This window comes from Tribolium castaneum, chromosome 2 (assembly GCF_031307605.1).
Source record: "Tribolium castaneum strain GA2 chromosome 2, icTriCast1.1, whole genome shotgun sequence".
Lineage (NCBI taxonomy): Eukaryota > Metazoa > Arthropoda > Insecta > Coleoptera > Tenebrionidae > Tribolium > Tribolium castaneum.
This window is the reverse complement of record NC_087395.1, coordinates 4212138-4233997: the sequence shown is the minus strand read 5'-3', so window position 1 is coordinate 4233997 and position 21860 is coordinate 4212138. Positions and strand designations below refer to the sequence as shown.

The window sequence follows — 21860 nt, the reverse complement described above, 5'->3', positions numbered from 1 at the left end:
TTCAAATTTTTCGACACCAATCGATTCTTCGGAACATTTTACATAAGTATTGCCCAAAAAACAAAAATTTTGTTTCACAATTTCGTCAAAATTCATAAAATAAGTAAAACTAAGATTTTCACAAAAAAATAAACCTTCTTCAGTATCTTTAAAAGTGAAAACAATTCGGGTTTTCTTGAAACAGTTGATTCTTAAAAAAAATTTAAATTAATTTTTTCTTAAAAAAGATCAGTATTATTTCTAAATTTCACCGCAATAGTAGAATTAAAAAATCAGAAAAGAAACATTCTTGGTATCTTCAAAACCGTCGAGTATATTAAAGTTTCTTTGACACCAATCGTTTTGTCAAATATGTTACAGACGAACTTCTCGAAGAAACATAAATTTTCTCTCAGTTTCTCCGTAACTGCAAAATAAAATAAAGAAGTTCATAATTAATACATTTTTATCAAAGATTTTAAAGTTTTCTCGGCAACCGACTCTTCGGGACAAAAACTTTTTTTTCTATACTTCCGCCAAAAAAGTTAAAATAGGCAAAATAAAAAAAACATATAAATACCTTTCCCCTCGTCCCTTATCACTTCCATAAAATCTCCTTTCGCCGAAAACACTTGAATCCTATAATCAGCGACAAGAATCTCACTATTGGGCCCAACAGTAACCGAGGAAATTTGACAAAACGTTCCCTTCTTTCCCACTTGAAACAAAATCTTCCCATCTGCGTCAAATACAAACACACAATTCATCCCATTATCAGCAACCAAAATATGCCCGTAATTTTTATCAACCGCCACATCAATTGGCTCCTGGAACGCATTATAGGTAAAGGTCTTAATAGTCTCCCCATCTTTGGACATCTCCGTAATACTCTTATTCCTCCAATTGACAACGATCAAACCATTGCTTGATAATGTTATCCCGGTACAGCTCCGACCAAGCAATCCCTCGTTCGTAATGTGTTTGACAAACTCAAGATTTTCGTTCAAAACTTTGATTCGCGAATTGCCCGTATCCAGAACGTAAACACTCTGATCCGTCTCGTCGACCACAACAGCCACCGGCTGTATGAACTCATCTTTACCGCTCCCATGGCAACCGTAAGCCATGACGGGGTTGTTATGTTCCGAAACGTCGAAAAACAACGGACTATCTTTGATCGAGCGCTCAAAAATCGAAATTCTAACACCATATCGTCCCGATTTAGGCGCTCTAAACTTTATCATATAAGTGCCGTCTTCATTATCTATCACTTCCAACGGGACGGAGTTTATGTTTTGTTCGGGTGTGACCGGGAGCAGTTCGGCCTCGATCGGGTCTCCACCAGTTTTGCGTTGATTGCCGTGGTAGTCAACGGTGTTGAGTGTGATGCTACTTTCGATACCTGCGATTATATCGCCCTCTACTGTGGCCGAACAGAGGCTCGGGAAGGTGGTGCTGGTGCGAACGCGGCCTAGGATGTTTAGTTGTTCTTGGATTATTTCAAGAGAGTTGTTTTGAGTGAAATCGCATGAGAGGAAAGCGTTTTCGCGCGGTTCGCCTAAGTTTGAAGCGGCGTCGAGTTTCTCGGTGAGGCTTTCGATGCGTTGGGTTATGTTGCGGACTTCTACTTGGTATTGGAGGCCTTGGCATTCCTGTTCCACCTACAGTAGAAAAAAACTATAAAGTTTCGAAACTATTTCTTCTAGATGATCATAGTACAAAACGAGGCGCAAACCAAAAGTAAATTTATAATAATTCATCTAAAAAAATTGATGGGAATTTATAGAATTGTAAGTGTAAGAGTACCTATAGTTATTAATTATTAATGTTATTATGCAGACTATAGTTCCAATATAGGAAACATAATACAGACCAGGCATCATAGATTTGTTTTTAAAAATTAAAACAAAATGCAAAACTTGCCATATCCGGTATCTCAAACAAGTGTTAAAATGGAAAAAAAGAACTGGATTTAACAAAAACATAAGGATTATTTTTTATAAAAAAACTGAACGGGCAAATCCCATACTTTGCGCACTTAAAAATACTTAATTTTTTATTAATTTTAGGTTAAATAATAGATTGTCCTTTTTCTCGCATCAATTTTATTATTCGACTTTAATAAATAAAAATATACAAACAGCATTGATCTAATAATAAAAAAACTTGTTTTAACTCTGCACATCCTCACTATTATTCCCTTTGTTCAATTTGAGAAAAAACAATATTCGCGAATAAAATTAACTAAACACCATCTGGTGACGATGTATCGTACTTGCCGAAAACAGTAACGACATTTTCGTAATACCTCATTTAATGAATTATTTAGCAATTCTCTGTGTATACTGTTAATTTCTTAGAGAAAGTCAGTTTAAATTATGTGGTGGTAAATACTAGCGTTGCCTTTAGTAATGCGGTTTTTCGTGAATATAAAGTATGCTTTGTTGAAATTTGAAAGTGTAAAAAGTGAAAAAAAAATTTTTGATAACAAAATGTTATTAAAACAATTGCGTAATCAAACACTATAAATATTGGATAACGATCGCTCAAAAAAATACAGTAAATTATTGAAATGTGTAAATTTGAGGTAGGAATTTTTACACTGAAAAAAAACAAGAAATACTTCGGTGATTTCATAAAATTGCAATTACGATTAACAACTGCTGATACATTTAAGCATAAATTGTTGCAAAAGGTAGACTTTTCAACGTCTATTTAATAATTTTACAATAAAGTAAGTGAACAAAGTCATTCGTTATTCGTGTTTTTCTCGTCACTTCTAATTCGTTCTTGCACTAAAGATACAATAGTTATTCCGTGTAAGCAATGCAATAATTGTGAAGCCCCAAAGTTCATACAATGCTCTGAACATCCGATTAAAAATTTTCCAGGCTTATTATTACTCGTGGACCACCCTGCCAGTTTTCTTGCAGAATTTTGTTAAACCGGAACAAGAAAAACTACATTAATTTTTCACTATTTACGACCGTTTAGACATTTTTTACGGGAGAAGTAAAGACACCAATTTTGAACCAATTGGTCATTTTCAACAAGTTAATATACAGGGTGTATCAGAACTCACTTCCCAACTGAAAAGTGCTAGTGGTAACAGCAACAGAGATGGCAAAAATGCAAAAAAGTAGATCTTAAAGTGACCAATCCCAGAAGCTCTCTCCTAGGTGTAGTGCATACAGTAGATGCGTTACTAAAAAATGAAAAATAATTCAAGTGCCCACTTTTATTGTCGGTTCTACCCATTTTTTGTTTTCCTAGCAACATGTTTTATTCCCCTAATCCTCCAGAGCAAGGCCTTTTGTGATTGGTTATTTTCAAACGTTCTTATCTCCCAAACGCAAAGAGTTAAAAAAAATTGTAAAGGAACTTTAGTTTAAGAATTTCCCAAACTATTCGCACCTTTCCGGTGGGGAGTGAGTTCTAAAACAGGCTGTATTCATACATACATCACGAACTCAGTTTTGTGTAAAATTTCGTTAAATCTTCTCTTTCGAGTGTTTCAGCATGTTGTTTAGTCTAAATTAAAAATGCAACTATTCAGAAGAAGCCAAAGCTAAGCCAAAATCACGAAAAGTTCTAAAATTATCTCATTTTTATCTTTTTATTAGAGCCTTTTACTATGATTTTCAGCCAGAAACACAAATATTTCAAAAATGTAGCAAAAAATCTAAATTATATAAAAAATGATGTAACTTTTTCCCTTGTTTGAGAGTTTAACGAAACCAAAAATTTACTAAATCAAATAAATCAAAAATTACATTACTCTACCGTTTTCGAGCGTTAAAACACATTTTGTACCCACACATGTTCAACGAAATATTGTCAAAAATAATGAAGTCACAAAATTAGTTCAGCAAAAAGCACATTCACATTTTGGAAATTTCGACCACTTGTCTGCAAACTGTTAAAAAAATTATTAATTGCGTGAATGACAATTAAGCATTGAATAATTTACCATCGTTATCAAAACATTAATACCTACATATAAGCTGTTTCAAAACTATAAAAACGCCAACGTTTGAAGATAAAATTTTTGAAAAGAAAACCAAAAAAAATTGTAAAAAATATTTTCCGGAAAAACATTCCAATTTGTCGTACATTGTCATTCATCATTACTTGAATAATAATTTTGCAATACGTAAAAGATTATATTATTTCAGGAACGTTTTCATGTTTTTTTGATTTTTATTTTTTTATAATTTACTACAAATTTCTTCAGTTTTATGTTTTCTTTTTTTTTGAATTGCAATTACTTTGCAAATCTCAAAAGAGTGTGTAACCACGTTGCCGGGAAAAAAATCAATCTTTTTGTAAAATTTTACTAAGATGACAGGAGCGAAAAATACAAAATTAGCTGGAAAATTTGATTATTTTGAAAATTTAGGGAGTTATATTGAGAGCAGCAAACTTTTATCTTGGAGTGTTGAAGCTTTTTTGAACTCCAGCCTGTGTTTTCTCTAAACCAGGAATTTCGTCAAGATTATGTTAAAAAACAAAAAAAGAATACAAAAATTCACATTTTGTACCCACACATGTTTAACGAAATATTGTCAAAAATAATGAAGTCACAAAATTAGTTCAGCAAAAAGGACATTCACATTTTGGAAATTTCGACTACTTGTCTGCAAAATGTTAAAAATTAAAAAAAAATTTTAATTGTGTGAATGACAATTAAGCATTGAAGTATTTTCCATCATTATCAAAACATTAATACCTACATATAAGCTGTTTCAAAACTATAAAAACGCCACAGTCGCATTTTACCGAATGATTCATTTAACTAAGAATGATAAAATTGTAAAATGGTTATCAATGATTTGATCTCTCATTAAAAAGTATAAATTATTTGCTATCATTTTCTTGAAATGTATGAATAATTTATAACATCTAATTTTGAGAGAAAATACGACGTTGGCGTTTTTGTAGTTTTGAAACAGCTAGTACTATTGCATGACACAAAAAATAAGACAAAATGGTTTTATTAAATAATCATATTATTTTCCCGAACTAGTAAATTACCAACCTGGCTGCGGACGCAAATCCCAAAAAAATTATCAAAGCACCTAAACATTTCACTTGAAGTTAAAAAACATAAAATAAATTTTAGAAAGAAAAAAACCTCAAAGTAGAATGTAGTAACTCTATCATTCAGCTCAGTATAACATAACTACTGTCACGGTCACGGATTTTGAGCACGTATCTCAAGAACAACCACAAATCTTATTTTCAGAGAGACAAGTTGTTGAATTCAAAAAACAAAGATAGATTACTGCATCAAATAAGGCATTTAACAGTTATTTCATAAAATAATTTGTTGTTAATAAAGGTGATTAAAACCAATTTCATCCCACCATCTTTCACTGTAACAACTATTATTAAAATTCAATGTGATTGAAACGAAGAAAACTAGCAATAAACACTTTTAAGAGATTAAAAGTGATAAAAGCGTAATGTGTGAAAAGCAATTAATTATTTTAATGACTGACAATGTTTTCTGAAAACTGCCCAAAAACGGGTCGCCAGGAGCCACCGAATCGAACCTCAACGGAAAGTTTAGAATGTATTCATGTGCTCTTGCTTTTTACTACTATCAGAAGAATTCTTTAACGACAAAAACACCCTTGTTTAGACAAAATCGTTCATTAATTAACGTTAACAATAAATAAAAAAATATATATAGAAAACGGCAACAATATTATAATTCTATTTTTTTAAAGTCAATAGAATACAAAAAAATGTTTTTTTTCCGTAGAAAGAACAATACTAAGCTAAACGCTACAACAAATTAGAAGCCAAAGATTCTAAGAAACAAAGCAGTTCCTGTGTAAATTATAAAATAATACAGGGTGTCTCAGCTAAGACTTTCGAGCCTGATATCTCAGATATTTGTCAACGGATCTTTATGAAATTTAAAATGCAAATATTTTATAAGATAAAGATTAAAATCCAATTAATGCAAGAACTCAAGTCTTAAAAAGGTAATTTTTACATGTCCTTTTAAAATGTTAAGCCTTTTAAGACTTGTATTAAAAAATTTATTGGCAGTGAAAAATGCTGTCAGAAAAAACTCGTTCGTGGAAGACGTCTGTTTCGCAAGAAAAATGAGAAATAAACTGTTAAACGTCGGTACAGATGCAAAAGCTTAGATCTCTATGAGACAAATGAGCAATGCCATTGAATTTTGGTCAATCCTACTCACATAAACGTAACTGTCATCAGGGTTAGTCAAGCGGCATAGGAGAAACGGTTTATTAAATCATACTACCAACATACGGCGCCACGTGCGTTATCTATGCAGATTTCTGTAAATTTGGGGTACGTGGCACGGTCGTTAATAGAAACAACTTATGCCATCTTTTGGTAGTTTTGGTTGATTTCAAATTAAATCCACGAATTTATTCAAAAATCCAAAATATTAAGCAACCTTTGGCGCGCAATGTCACACCACATTCAACGGTGTCAAAAAGTTTTTTCAATTTTAAATGTTTCAATTTCAAATTTGAATTATTCTGCTACGTGTTGTGTTATTTGAATTCGTTTGTTGGTGTTATCTACTCCTAAAGTAATCTCAAAAACATTTAAGTTTTGAACTTTCGAAGGCTAAAATTTGGTAAGTCGGGATTTTTTTGCCACCAAAAATACTATGTAATACATATCTCCAGCTCTGGTGTGGACCTATTATACACTTAAAAGACTACCTACAACGTTTATTAAAAAACTTCTGGCTGGGTGGAACACATGATTCTGGAAACAGTGCATCTCTTTACTTGTGAGAGCTATCCAGAAACATATCGACTTTGGCACCAAAAATAACTTCGAGAATTCAAACCAAATTGCATTTTTTGAGTGGACATCTATGATGGACACCGTTTAAGACTTCTACCTTGCATATAGTGTTTTTTATTTAATACACGTGTTCATTCATCCATTTGTACAAAATCCACAAAAACGTATCTTAAACTCCCTCCTTTTTACCGTTAAGTTTCAAGACTGGTGAATCCACCAAAGAGGAGTCCTTACATTAAATCAGAAATACCTCTTACTCATAATAAGTTCATATAAGTAAATTTGTTGTTAAGTCATCTACGTGAGTCTACAACCAACACGAAAACATACAAGAAATGTTTGCACAAACTATTAAAAGCACTATTTTTCTGTGAAAATTGAATTGGGCACATGTCTAAAACTCCAATGGTACCTTATTACAGTCCGTATTTACTTATTTAGTTCTTTAATTTTTTTCCAAGTTTCAAAATAATGTTAAATAATCGGTTTTTGAGGGTGAGGAAATCGCCAAATTAATATGTGGAAGCCAAACACGACATTTATTTCTTATAATTAATGTTTTCATAATTTGTGAAATGTTAATTCATTAATAAATTATTTTCATTCATTGTATTTATTTTTTCTTTATATTTATAATACTAACAAAATTTTGCAATTAAACACATTTAACCGATTTTCAATAAAATCGGTTATGTGTGTTTAAATTGTAAAAAAATAAAAAAAATAAATTGTATAAATAATAAAATATTTAAATTTGCCGCCAATTTTAGTTCCTCATACTACCAAGATATGGCGCTATTATCGAAATTTTGACGACCAGTGAATTACGTGTTACTTGATTTTCTATAACTACTATATTCTATGACTGTCATGCAAGGGACATTTCACAATATCTCTCACCCATTCAAAGTTAAAAAACAATATTTTTGACTTACTTTTGGTACTGGATGCTTTAATTCGTTCAAAAAGGACTAAAAAACTGAACAACTGAAAAATTCTAGACACTTGAACCTTCAGGACTTTGGAAATGTTTCGTACACAGCTGATTGGATTCTCTTCAAAAGCTTGAATTACAGCTCCAACTATTGCTTCGTTTCCAGTAACGTGTTTTGTCCTTACTCGATTTAGTTCAGGTACACTTCCTGTGTCTTCAAATTATTGACGAATCTTTGAACTTTAAATTTCATAAATAACATTTCACAAACAGTCCAAGGACACTTTCCATAGGCGAATATTGATTCCTTTTTCAACGACACAGAAATTTCAGCCATTGGTTTTTGAAGTAATTTCACCAAATTAAAACAATTTTACTTTTCTGACAGTGCGCACACTTTTGACAGTTTTTTTCAGTGGTACACAAAATTCTGCATAGAAATGCTTCATCAATTGTTTCAAAAGGTGACTGCCCAAATTACTATCAAAATTTGGATTAAGTTTTTAACAACAAAATTTAATTCTTTTCTTAGATCAGCCGAGCGATTTGGTTAATTTTTTGTGTTGCCATTTATTTTTCGGGGTTTAATAATCCAGCGGTAATTTGGCTTAATTCTAAATAAAAGAAATGTGTTTTAAAATTTCATTTTTTAACTTGAGGTCATTTTTTTGCTCCTAATTGAAATATGTGCATTCTAAATTTCATAACAATCCATTGACAAATAACGGAGATATTAAACCCGAAAGTCTTAGCTGAGACACGTTGTATATTGGTAATGATATTTTATTTTGAGTGTTTTGACCCACATACGACCCTATCATTTAAAATTGTATGACTTCAAAGCTATTGTTTTTACTAAAACTGTTTCTAAATAACTGCAAATTGTAGCAAGATTTTATACTTTTATACTTGTTTGTGTTCCTTTTACCTTATTCTTTTCGCACTCAATCAGCGAATGCTGCTCTTCCAAAACCCTCCTTTTCTCCGCACACGTCGAATTCAGCGCCTCGATCATTTCCTGTTTCCTATTGTCCAAAAACGCTTGAACTTTCTGGAATGTCGCATTGATCTGATCAAGACAATTCTCTTTGGCAGTTTCCAACCTACGTAATTCTGAACTGACACCTTCTTGTGCTTGCGTCAGCTGTAACCAAAACAATAAACCTCCACAATCTCACCCACAACTACACCACAACCTTTGAAATACATTCGTTGGCCTTATACAACAAAATCTCCGACATCCTCTTGATCGCGATCGAAAAAGGGATGATCGTGTGTTCACAACTATTGGTCGTATCATTGTGAGATCCTTCAGTGCAGAGTGTGCAAAAAACAGTATCGCACGTCTCACAGAAAAGCAGTTCCTGGTTGATGTGCACCGAGCATTTCGGAATCACTTCTCTCCTCTGTCTCGACATGAGATCCAGCAACTGGTTGACTAAAAACGAGGGTGGTAAAGCCGAAACGCCCCCTCGTGGTATTGTTATCAATTCTCTGCAGATGGGACATCGGAAGGATCCCGTGTCTCTCGTTTGTGAAGCGGCGATTTTCGTCAAACAGTGAAGACAAACAGTGTGTGAACATTGAAGAAGTTTCGGTGTGTGCTCGTTGCCGTCGTACATGCCTGCAACGAAAAAACGCCTCAATCTGCCACCCATTCATTCATCACGCGAAAATTTATTTTAAATAACCCACCGGTCCAGAGGCCATCTGCAACAACAGAAATGTTGCTTTACTACAGCAGGCCCGAAGAACACTACATAACACCAAAGAAAGTCTGACTGATTAAACAGCATGTGGGAGGAAGAATAAATCGTGAAGGGAAAAACGCTTACATAGACATGTGCCGCAAGTGAGGAAACTTTCGTTGAAGTCTTCATAGTTGATGCTGACCGTTTCGACGAGGGTCGAGTTCATACTGACCATCCTCTCCCCGAGCCTCGTTCTGAAAAGCATATTTTTGTAATTAAAACATGCACAGAAAACGTTTTCTTAAAATTAAGTTAAGACCATTATAGATTCGGACCAGTAGCTTTTATTACAGTGAAAAAATTAATTTCTTGTGTTGTTTAATTGTATCAATTTGTTTGATTTAATTAAAGCGCAATTTACTAATGTACGTCATGTGCAAAGTAACAATTAATAAGATACAGATCCTGCTTCCGATTAGTTTTTACGTTTTTCTTAAAATTGTTCTTTACAACTCTTCTCTAGATTTTATCAAAATTTTTCAATAGATCTCTTTATGTAAACTCTCCATCTCGAGTAGATTCTTTCAAAATATATTTAGATTCTTCTTTAAAATTATACTCTAAATTCTTTCGTTAACTTATCGTTAAGTCTTTTCAAATTTCTCTGTGAATTCTTCTTCGATTTTTTAAGGATACCTACTTACTTTTTTTTCCATTTTTGAAGATTATTATATCTTCTTTTAATTCTTTTATAAATTCCTCTCTAGATACTTTTTAAATTGTTCCCTACCATTCTTTTGCAGACTCTTTTTTAAAGTGTTCAAGATTTCTTTCCAAATTGTTTTCTATACGTTTCTCAAAACTATTCTTTAGCTCCTTATGTAATTTTATCTAGAATTTTCAATATGTCAATTTGACGGGTTTACTTTGTAAGTACGACACAACATTTTCTATAGATTCTTGTCTAATTTCTGGCCTTCACATTATTTACTGATTCCTTTCTAAACTCTTCTCTAAATACTTGTTTAGGTCGAATTTTAAAATTAAAAAGCCAAAAATATTCTCGAAATTCCTTTCCAAAATTTTTTTGTAGTTTTTATTTTTGTTATTTTTTTAATTCTTCTTTAAATATTTGGTATTTTTTAGTCCTTTTCATGTAGAAAAGTGCAAAGTGTAAAGGTTTATTGTGAAATAAATCTCTGGTTAGAAAAGTTATTGTCCTGTTTCGACAAGATCTTAATAATCAGTAATTTAAAATGTAATTGAAATAAGCGATTTTCTGTCTCAAACATAAGCTCTAAAATGATAAGAACTGGTTTTATATTTTTTTAGATTTTTACCTCCTTGCACAACCAGATCCACTCCTTTCACAATTATGGTTAAACTTTACTAGAAATTGTTAAACTAAAACTGAAGTTATTATCGAATTAAAAAAAAATGTTTTTTCCTCTTTTCTAATTAGTTTATTCTCTTATTTCTTTTCTATTTCACACTCGCAATTTTTAAACACCTTCTTCTTCGTCTTCGGGAAAAGTATTATTAGCAATATTTGTCATTTTTTTTGTGATACTTTATTAAGGATCTTGAAGAATATCACTAATAAATAGAAACACTTTCGGCATATTAGAAGCTATACTTTCAGAGTTGAATTTTATTTCCTTTCTTCAAACTGTTCGACTTTTTAGGGATCGTTCTTTTTAATTTGCAATCTCAGTTTTCAGAATTTTTCTTCGTTCCTTTTTTTCTGAGTGCCTCAACTTGTTTCTGTTTGACACTTTTCTTTATCTTGCACTTTTCCCCTTTCGTTAATTAAACTTAAACTGCACACGGAATGTTAAAGAGGAAGTGTTCAAACAAAAATGTACAAAAATAAAAAATCAATTCAATTTTTCAAATGTAGTTGCTCTTAATTTTTTTTCCCCTCTTTAAATATTTGGTATTTTTTATTTCTTTTCATCTAGAATCTTTTCTAGGTTTGGTCTATATTCATTTGTAGTCTCTTCTTTGAACACTTTTGTAAAGTCTTCTCGAGACTAGACTGTTTTTTAAATCGCTGTCCATGATTCATCTCCATTCTGTACTTTAGATTCTATACTTTTCTCAAGACTTTTCTTTAACTTCTTCTCACAATCATCTTCTGTTTAAATTGTTTTTTACAATTTATCTGCAAATGCTTTTCAAAAATCTTCTCTAGATTCTGTTATCGACCCTTATTTACAATCCTTTTCCTAGTAGCACAAATCTCAAAACTATACATACATTTTTTAAATTTAAGTACTAACTAAATTTAAAGCAATCAGTGTAAGATACGATTTAAGCAAATGGTAAATTACAAAAACATGTTTGTTTATTATTCACTTCGAGAAAAAGTAGCTGCATCTTTCATAGCTTCAGAACTTCTAATGAAGCAATCCTGGACTTCTTTCCGTATAGGTTAAGTACAGTTTATTTGGGGATTGCCACGTGCCCTTACTTTTTTTTTCTATAGTTTATCTAATTAAAATCACGAAAAATAACTTCTTCTTTCGCACCAGAATAAAGCGATTTCAGGTTTTCTACAGCGAATTTTGACATTTTTCAGAAAAAATCGTCTGAGATCACAGTTTTCAAATAAACTGGTGCTTAAATCGCCGTTATCACTGTTATCAGTCAGAGTTAAATAGAATTAAGTTTTCAGAAGTGACCGAAATCAAACTGGTGTTTACTGTTTAAAAATAGCTATTTACACTCGAATGCGGTAAGTCATATTTTACAGCGCGACAACTTTGTTTGAGGCACGAGCCTGAAAGGCGAGTGCCTGATTAGTTGAAGCGCTGTAAAATGACTTAACGCATGAGATTTGTATAAAACTTTTTGGCCGACAAGCTTTTAATATTAATGTTAATATTGAGGTTAACGTTGACTTACCCACGAACATACGAATTAAATTTCATAAATTTTATGACTGAACGAAGCTTAAATATCCTAGCAAGGCTCACATACCATGTTACAGACATTTTATCCAAATATTTTAATAATACGCCGAATGATAAACTTGTGTAAAATTTCGAATTGGTTTGGTTGAATCAATGCGTATAAAACAATCAATGCATAGAATCAATGACATTTGTGGTTCCCAAACGTATGTATAGGTGGCGCGGATCCGGGGGATTTATATTTTCACTAATTAAATATACACCATGGTCGATTGAATAAATAATTATAGGTAACAAGTATTTCGTTATACGAACTTAATTATGGTAAGCACGATTTGTATCTTAAACATGTCTAATCGTCCAGTGTTTTGTGGTTACTTTACCTAATTGTTTGCTACCAGTTTACAGCATCGTGTTTAAAGGTCAAGTTACCTTTCATGAATGGGCAACTGTCATTCACGTTTTACAGTACTGGAGGCCAAAAAATCAATTTAAGATTTGAGATGAAATGGTTTAAAATGACTTATTTCAACAAAACTAGTGATTAGATAGTCTTTTTCAGCAAGTCTAAAGTGATTTTAGCTTTTCTACAGCGCATTATACCGTTTTTAAAAAAGTAATCGTCGTTTTTGGCACCAGAATTAAGCCATTTTTTTATTGATTCTCCAATTAGATGCGAAATATTTCCATTTATTGAACAAAAGCGTGTTAAACCAAAAAAGACCAAAAATTATGTAATATTTGACTTAATTTGGAAATTTTTCATCTCTAAAATTTACTTAAAAACAAATCATAATTCTCGACTAAATGTTTATTTTCACAAAACTTCGCTTAAAAACGAGCTAAATCAAAAGAAACTAACATCAATTTTCATTATTTTTTTTGTTTTTAAGTGTATTTTGACAAGTTCATGCAAAGTAAATCAGTCTCGACCTAAAAAAATAAGATAAGACTTTTAATCAACCTTTCATTTGAGGTACTTATCATAAAGAGGGTCACGCCATTTAAAATTTTAAAAGAGTTGTTTGTATTACAAAGAGGGTTGGTGTTACAACTTTCAAAAGTACACTAAAAGGTGTCCCCCTAAAGATAAAAATTGACCTGAGTCAGGATTTTCTAATTTTTTGTTCATTTTCAGAGCTATTATGGGGGGCTCTTTTTTAAAAATCAGCCCTGTATAGTAAAACTCACTCTATATGAAGTTCCTTGTAAGTGAATATTTTTCCTCTGTGTGTACTCAGCTAGTCTAAGTAAATTAACCGATTTGTCCGGTTCAAAACACACAATAATTATCTTAATTATGAATTGTCACGCACAAGCAGCTTAGTTGAATTAGGGCAATCCAATTAATTAATAATTTGATTAAATAAAGACCCCGACCTCTATAATCTACTGCTTAAAATGCAAAAATAAATTGAGGGAAAGCCAAAAGGGTGAAGGCAAGTGTGTTTTCAATTCGGGAGTCAACGAACTCCTATCGTTTAAAAAACCTGACTGTTTCATGCCCATTTACCGTGAAAAAATCCTATTGTCGTGGTATCGTTAGGGAAAATGAGTCGACAATGGGATGGTGAATGTGTTTATAATAAAACATTTAATCACTCTGTAATTAAGAGTGATTACTTGTACAAAATTCATTGATAGTGATCTCATCAAACCAACACGACGTATTGTTAACTTGTCACTTTGCAAGGATTAAAATAACCAAAAGGATAATTGTTGAAATCTCGTAACTTGTCAATATTTTCTTGCCTTAAAGCATTTATGCTATGAAGAAATGTGGTAAACTCATAGACATACTCTGCATTCTTTGATCTTTGTGAGATAGTAAGAAAAATAAAGCTACAAGAACTGCTTTTCCTCGGTGTTTGGTCAAAAACATTCTCATAGAAACATGAGCCAATAGGTTTATTTTTACTTTTTTTCCGAACTAAACAGTACAAAACCTATTGAACCCATCCATAAGTACACAAATTGGTAATGTGGTATTCCAAAAATTTGTGAATCAAAATGTGAAAAAATTAGGTAAATAGTTTTAAACAAGCCTTAAGTCTCTTAAAATGTCAGGATTCTAGGTATATATGAAACATGAAATTTTCATAACAATTAGACGCTTCCTTATCTCTTTTATATAGAATATTTGTTTAAAATAATAACAAAAAAAATAACTGCTATTTTTTGAACTGTTTAATAGCAAAAACCATAAACAGTCTGTGAAAACAATATAAATGTAGAAAGGTTTTGTGACCCCCAAATAAAATGATACTGATTGTAAGGCAATAAGAAAACAAAGTTTTCTATCCAAAACCCGTTACTACCATGGTAAGCAATTACTTTGATGTTACAGTAAAATATAGAAGTTGTAAAAAGCAAAAGCCCTAATGTAAATATTCTGAAGGTAACAACGAAATCAAGACTAGAAGTTTAAAAAAATGCCAAGACTCAAGTCAAAGCACAAAAACCACCAATTTCAGAACGTGTTTTGCTGACCAAAGTATTTTTGAAAAGCAAAAAATCTCCTGAAGAGATTTGAAATACCAAAACATTCAAATTTCAATTTTCTAAATATAACTAAGAATGCGATTCATAAACAAACTTTTCAACTTCGCCTTTTCGTCCCTTTATGTTTTACCACTACAAAAAATTTAACAATCAAAGTATAAAGTATAAAGTGTAACTATTAAAAAGTATAAAGTGCAACTATTAAAATTTTTCAATTTTACGTCTTACTTCTGCTCACATTTGTATCTATTCCCCACCACAGCAGCAAAATTGACTGTTAATTTACCTAAAGAGAAAAAAGTATGTAGATAATAACTGCAAAACTTTGGCTACAATTAGGAAAAAAATCGTACGTAATTGCGATTTCGTAATTATTTCCTCAGTTAATAAGCTTATTTTGGTCTAACTTCTTTCTGTATAAAATGAGAATAAAAATCTGTATTACATCTATACTTTACTGACAAATTTTGAGTACAAAAACTCTAATAAAAAAAAAATTCTCAATGTACGTGTTATGCTATTTTTTATTTTGCAGTGCTTTACAACAAAAAAATAAAAACTAAAATTTAATATCTCTTATTATAGTTATTATAATTGTGAAACATAAAAACTTTTTACTTTGCAAAAAGTGCAAAATGTAAAGGTTTTTGGTGAAATAAACCCCTGGTTAGACAAGATCTTGTCCTGCTTCGTCAAAATCTTAGTAATAAGTAATTTAAAATAAGCAATTTTCTATCTCAAAAATAAGCTCTAAAATGATCAAAACTGATAAACCTGACATCATGGTTATATATTTTTTAACCAGATCCACACTCCTCTCAGGCGATACTTTCGCAACCTTTAGAAGAATTACGGTTAAACTTTACTGCAAATGGTTAAACAAAAACAGCTTAAACAAATGATCACATTTAAAAAAATATTTTTTATAAAAAAACAAATTATTTATTTCTAACTGTACGCTATTCCTTTTTTTCTCTTGTCTAATTAGTTTATTCTTTTATTTCTTTTCTATTTCAAACTTTCGTAATTTCTAAACTTCATCTTCTGGAAAAGTATTAGGAATATTTTTTGTCAGGTTTTTTGTGATACTTTAAGTTAGGATCTTGAATATCACTAATAATAGAAACACTAATGGCATATTAGAAGCTATACTTCCAGAATTAAATTTAATTTCCTTTCTGTTGACGTTTCATCTTTTTCATTTGCAATCTCAGTTTTCTGAATTTTTCTTCGTTCCTATTTTTTTTCAATACCTTAACTTTTTTCTTCAGCTTGCACTTTTCCCCTTTAGTTAATTAAATTTAAACCGTACATGGAATGTTAAAGAGGAAGTATTAAAACAAAAATGTACAAAACTAAAAAATCAATTCAATTTTTCAAATAAAGTTGCTCTTAAATTACACAATTAGTTAATGTCAATGATTTTTCATTAATAATTAATGAGTCGAAAAATTCAAAATTTTTTTTATAAAAAAAAATATTGTAGCTTCATGTGTGTTTAACAAAATATATAAATAACAAGAAAGCATTGTGTTGTTTGTTAAAAAAATAAATTGAAAAAAACATAATTATGGCAAATTATTATTTTTTTATTCTTGAATGGTATACTACAATATTTTATTTACTTTTTTGGGTATTTCTAGATGAGATTTGGGCGATAACTTTTTTAATAATGCATTTTTGAACCCGATAAAACACACAAATATTAATTTAAAACCCACACCCACTTCTAAAGATACTGTTCATTACTGATCTTAAAAATTTAATTGCAAAATTTTCATTCGAGAACTTAGTTAAATAGTTCTCTCTTCCTTTTTCGCCCCAATAGCGTAATTTATATTATAAAGGGACCATCAAATGGGGATTGTAAGAATTCGCTTTTTTGGATAAATTCCGTTCTTGTTCTTCTAAATTACTATGTTTAGAAGAAGCAAATTTTCGCAGCATTTTTCCTATACTGCTCCCTAAAAAGTGTAAGTAAACGTCTAATTGTTACGAAATGGTTTGCACATTTGTGCATTAAAAAGTAAAACGCATAGAGAAGTAGTTACTACACCATAAAACTTTTACGCTCTTTGTGCTCAAAGAATGACATAAACGATCTTAGCACAGAGATAAAAGAGAGTATAAACCACGAACGATGTAACTTTACCGGTTTACATTCTTTCGCAAACCTTTGTAACCGACGTCACATAAATCTCAAAAGCTTTGACCATTCCGTGAACCGTAATCGAGAAACATGAAGTTCATAATAACTGCGACGATATCGGGTTAGTTCACTCCGGAATGTGTTTCTATATTTAGTCAAGTAACAAATAGTTAACAAATACAAGCGACATTTTTATGCAAATGTCGTTTTGTAAACGTGATAGCAATCACAATCTCTTGATTACAAACTGCTTCCACATATGATTACCTAGCGTTTTGTTTTTTACTCTGTGAGAAGATCGGTTCAGTTTCAAAACAGTGTGTCCCACTTAACCCGAAATAATTACATCACCGTTACATTTTCCACTCGCCACATCTTCACCCCTAAACGCGTTCAAAAGTTCAAAAACCTCGCCAACAGGTGGTTCACCAGACAAACGTTCAAACAAGATTAACCTTGAGGTTAACCCTCAGACAATGGCCAGACCTTGAAAACAGAAATGCAACAACCGTCAGCTGTTATTTCTGCAACTGGAGGCAAGCCAACGTTTCGTATATTTTTCTTGTATCTCATCATTGCGAAAAAAAATTAACTGCGCATTTTCGAGTTACCGGAAATCGTAGCCACACGATAACAAGTTTTTTGCACGACGGAGATTGAACTCGAAAGGTCTCTGATCTCGATTTCGAAAAAAAAAACGCCCAAAAATTGGGAAAAAAACATACCTAATAGTGTACTGTAAGGAATCCATTCCGAGAAGGCGCAAATTCGAAAATAAATTTCGTTTCGTTACAAAATCGCGTTTCTGACTACATAAAAAAACAACTTGCGTTTACAACACATACAACGCGACTGCGACCGGTCAGCTGTTTGGTAAATGTGGGCGCATGCGTTTCTTATGAGAAACAATAATAATAATAATTAAATTTGTGTGATAAAGCTTGTTTTGACTGATAGTACGAAACCAGTCACCTTCTCGACCCAAATTTTCAGATTAATTAATTATTTCGCCACGTGTTGGGAGATGGATCTATTAATAGTACGATTTCATTTCGTAATTTTTAAATAGTTCGTTCGTGCCGCAATAGACTCGTTAATTTACAAGTAAATAAATAAACAGTGATGTTTAGTCACTGAACTCGGCGTCATAAATCTCAATGTTTATAATTCGGCTTTAGTCGAACAAGTCGAAGACAAAAGCTGAGTAAAGTGCTGTTCTTGCCAAAAGAAATAAAATCCGTTTAGTAAAGCGGAAAATTTGTAGTTAATTTGAATGTAGGAGGTATTTTCGTCTAACGGCGAAAAAATTATTATACAGGTTTCATTGCCTTCCGGCTAAAAAAAAACGTAAACAGAACATTAATATGATTACATGTGCTTATTAATATGCAATAAATTACATACGCATTCTTGAATTTTAAATTTACGACAATAACTTCGATTCTAAAATTTAAATTTTGCTTGACGAATAATTTTCAGAGGATTTATTGTTCCTCAATGGAGGTATTTGTGTTCTTAAAAAATGTTGCCAAATCGTTCAATTTATATTTGTACCAAACTATATTTATTTGCACTTAATTTGCATCAAAATTGTCCAAAAATCGTCGAAAATGGTCACATAGTGTTGCTCGGTTTTTTGACAAAATTTTGTTAGAAGTGTTAGAACAGAACGAGAAATCACAAAATTAGGTAAAAAATAGATTACATTTCTACTTGTTTTTAAGGTTTTTAGCATTGTAACAAGAGATCGAAAATGTTCTCAATTAGAGCAAGCCTTGAAAGTGAAGTGTAACTTTAGCCACATCTTTTAAACTTTTAAACTAGCATAAGACAACATAACCTTAAAAGTGCGGCCGTAAATAAACAACTAAAATGTGGCCAAAGTTCCATAGGTACAGCTTGCTCTAATCCAGTAGATTTTCGATCTCATGTTATTTATTGTTCCACCAGAAACAGAAAAGCATATTTGGCCAAGATGTATTTTAAAAAATTTGTACGTCGAAAAATCGCAGAATTGTGTCGAAAATGGTGTTATTTTTGCTTTTTTGACCGCTTAGGCGAGTTTGTTAAGATACGTACAAGACCTCAGATATTGTTAAAATAATGTAACAAAAAGTTAGATACTAAACTGTAAAAAAAGACAATTATTTTGAGAAATTTCGTTCAAAATAAGCCAAAAACTCAAAATGTTTTAAGCGCAGTCGTTTTATATCGTTTTTCAGAAACGCCATTGTTTCGTAAAATTTCTCAAAAATCAGCCAAAAAATCACTACATTGGATCGAAACTGATTTCGGACATTTTTCAGCCGGAAAAGTACTTGTTTAATACAATTTCGCAAAAAACAAACCGAAAAATGTCAAAATCAGTTCAAAAACGAAGCAATATTTGTATTTTTCAACGCGTTTAGAGATAAAAACGCAATTTTTGCAATTTTTTTTAACTGGACTAAAATTCATCAATAAATAGGATCTAAAATAATATAATTTTACTATTTCGCGATACTACCACATTTTCCAATCACAAACAATTACTCTCAAAATCTCATCCATGAAAACTCAATTTTTTGAATAAATTTTGTTACAAAAGAACAGAAGACAGATAGTTTGGGAAAATACCAAACGTTTTTTTTTTGAAATTCTCATCTAGTTATACATGACAGTTGCCGCAGCAGTGAAATGTAAATAACTTCAAAGTCACTTTATCTGTCAATACATCTGAAATGTTCATCGAAAAACATAAAAAAATATATTGGAATCTTATTTCCGTATGCTTAACTAACTCTCATGAACAACTAGATCAAAATTTTTAAAAATCGCATATACCAGATGCATCAGAAATACGTGTGTTAATTTTAACAGGTAACAGAGCTCAACAAGTAAAACAGTTTTTCTATGTGTAATTTTTGATTAAAAAGTTCCGCAATTTACTTAAAAATTGGAACAAATAACATACAGAAATGTATACCCGCCTAAGAAACAAAAACAAGTACCGAACTTCACCAAAAGTTAACCAAATAATTTCGAAATTAATTCAAAGATGAAGAAATTTTTGCACTCTCCAGCACTTAACCGTATTAACAACGCCTAAACGCATACTTTGCAAACTGGACTCAAAAATCAATAAAAGGAATGAACAATGAGTGATTTTTTACCATTTGTACGCGTTTTTGATCCAAAAACACAATTACTCAGCAAATTCTATTCAAAATTGCCCATGAAAACGGGGTTATATTTGGAAATTTCGATAAAAATCAACGGAAATCGCCAAATTGACTCGAAAACGTTATTAATTTTGGTTTTTATGAAGGACTATTATTTCACACTTTTCATTTAGACAAAATCGATTAGTATTAAAAAAAAATCCTTTAAATTCCTTTTTGGCTTTTCTTTCGAAATCCACTGACAATTTGTTGGAAAAACAAATTACTTTCAAAATTATAGCCATAATAGGTAATAAGGAATTAAATCCTTTGAATTCTATCTTTAGACCGAGGTCTACTTACTGTGCAGACCAAGGTTTAATTAATATTTTATAAAAATCGCTCACTTCGAGCGTCTAGTATATTTCAATATTTTCCAGCAAATAAAAAATAGTGTTTTTTAAGAAATATCGTGTAATTTTACTACTAAACAATAACCGAATATTGATTATATTCTATATTTGTATTATATTATATTTTCAGAAGCTAGAGTCTGTCTAGTGTCTAGCTATTCAATGTGTCCAAATGTCAGGTCAGATTAGGTTAGGTCAACCAGTATATCCTTGAGTATATTTCTTCCCATACATATATTGTTTAATATAGCAATGGTAATATTCTGTAAATCATTTTTTATGATTTTAGTGATTAGAAAAACTCCTCAAAGAAAAATTTGGTACATTTTGTATGGGAATATAAAATCTATAATCACTAATCAGTTCTACAATTTGTAAAGAGAAGCTGAGTAATAACGAACGTACGTGGAAAATAACTAGCAGATAGGAAAACAGTGTGATTTAGATTCAATAAACACTTGTATTCAACTTTTATTGAATATAATCTAAGAATATGTCTTAACATGTTTGTTATTTATGGTTAGAAAATTGTTTAAATTATGTAATATGAGCATACTACTGAATAAAAGACAAAAAGTGCCTACGTATTAAAGATTTCGTTGCGAATAGGCAATCAATTAAATGTTCTTCGACAAAACTTTCTTCAGTTAGTTAAAAAATACTGACTTGGTTCTAGCACTAAGTGAAATGAAGGAAAAATTTCACTAAAAAGAAAAATCTAAATCTCTGAATTAATAAAGAAATATTTTTTGTCTTTAGATTTATACACTGTTGCCATGTACTATTTACTTCTGGAAAAAAAAATCGTCAAATCTTCACGTCTCGCCACAAATTCAACAAATAATCCTGAAGAAGGTCAAGTCACACCTTTGAATACTCCTTCATGTGCATCGGCATATTTCATGTTTTATAATCGTCACATTTAAACAAAAACATCAATTTCGCATGATTTCATCCACAATTCCTGTGAACGAACGAACGGTACACGAATTTTTCAGACGAGAATCGCGAAACCTTTACTCATAATCCCATTCCCTCGACACAATGAAATGTAACGCTCCGATGGCTGCACAATCAATAAACAATACGAGAAGATACAATCTCCAGCATTTACTTAAAAAATTTCACTTTCGCAAACAGGTTGGTTCCAAGATGGACAAACTAGACGGCATGTCGTCGCAAAATGCAAATTTAAACCCACACTTCCTGTTCCCAGAAAAAAACTATACTATTACGTTACGGCACAAATGCAAATGTGTAAGCTTGTAGACAAGATGCGAAGGCGGGTCATCGAGCCTTGTAGTCGTGGAGCCAGAAAAATTACATTTTAAGTGTC

At 31.4% G+C, this 21860-nt stretch overlaps 1 protein-coding gene across 10 annotated transcripts in view; it reads right to left on the bottom strand.

Moving 5' to 3' along the window:
• The window catches only part of LOC658234 (tripartite motif-containing protein 2), a 37101-nt gene that overhangs the window by 2892 nt on the left and 12349 nt on the right, over positions 1-21860 (bottom strand). For 3 of the 10 annotated variants that reach the window (XM_008200381.3, XM_008200384.3, XM_064354704.1), the window contains 5 exons: positions 9550-9659; positions 9410-9424; positions 8911-9338; positions 8643-8858; positions 560-1640 (listed from right to left, as the gene is read on the bottom strand). In XM_008200381.3, the coding sequence (XP_008198603.2) occupies positions 560-1640; positions 8643-8858; positions 8911-9338; positions 9410-9424; positions 9550-9659 (1850 nt within the window). Of the gene's footprint in view, positions 1-559; positions 1641-8642; positions 8859-8910; positions 9339-9409; positions 9425-9549; positions 9660-17238; positions 17387-17696; positions 17856-21860 lie in introns of those variants that run through there. The other 7 variants (XM_008200382.3, XM_064354703.1, XM_064354706.1 and 4 more) reach the window with 5 other exon arrangements.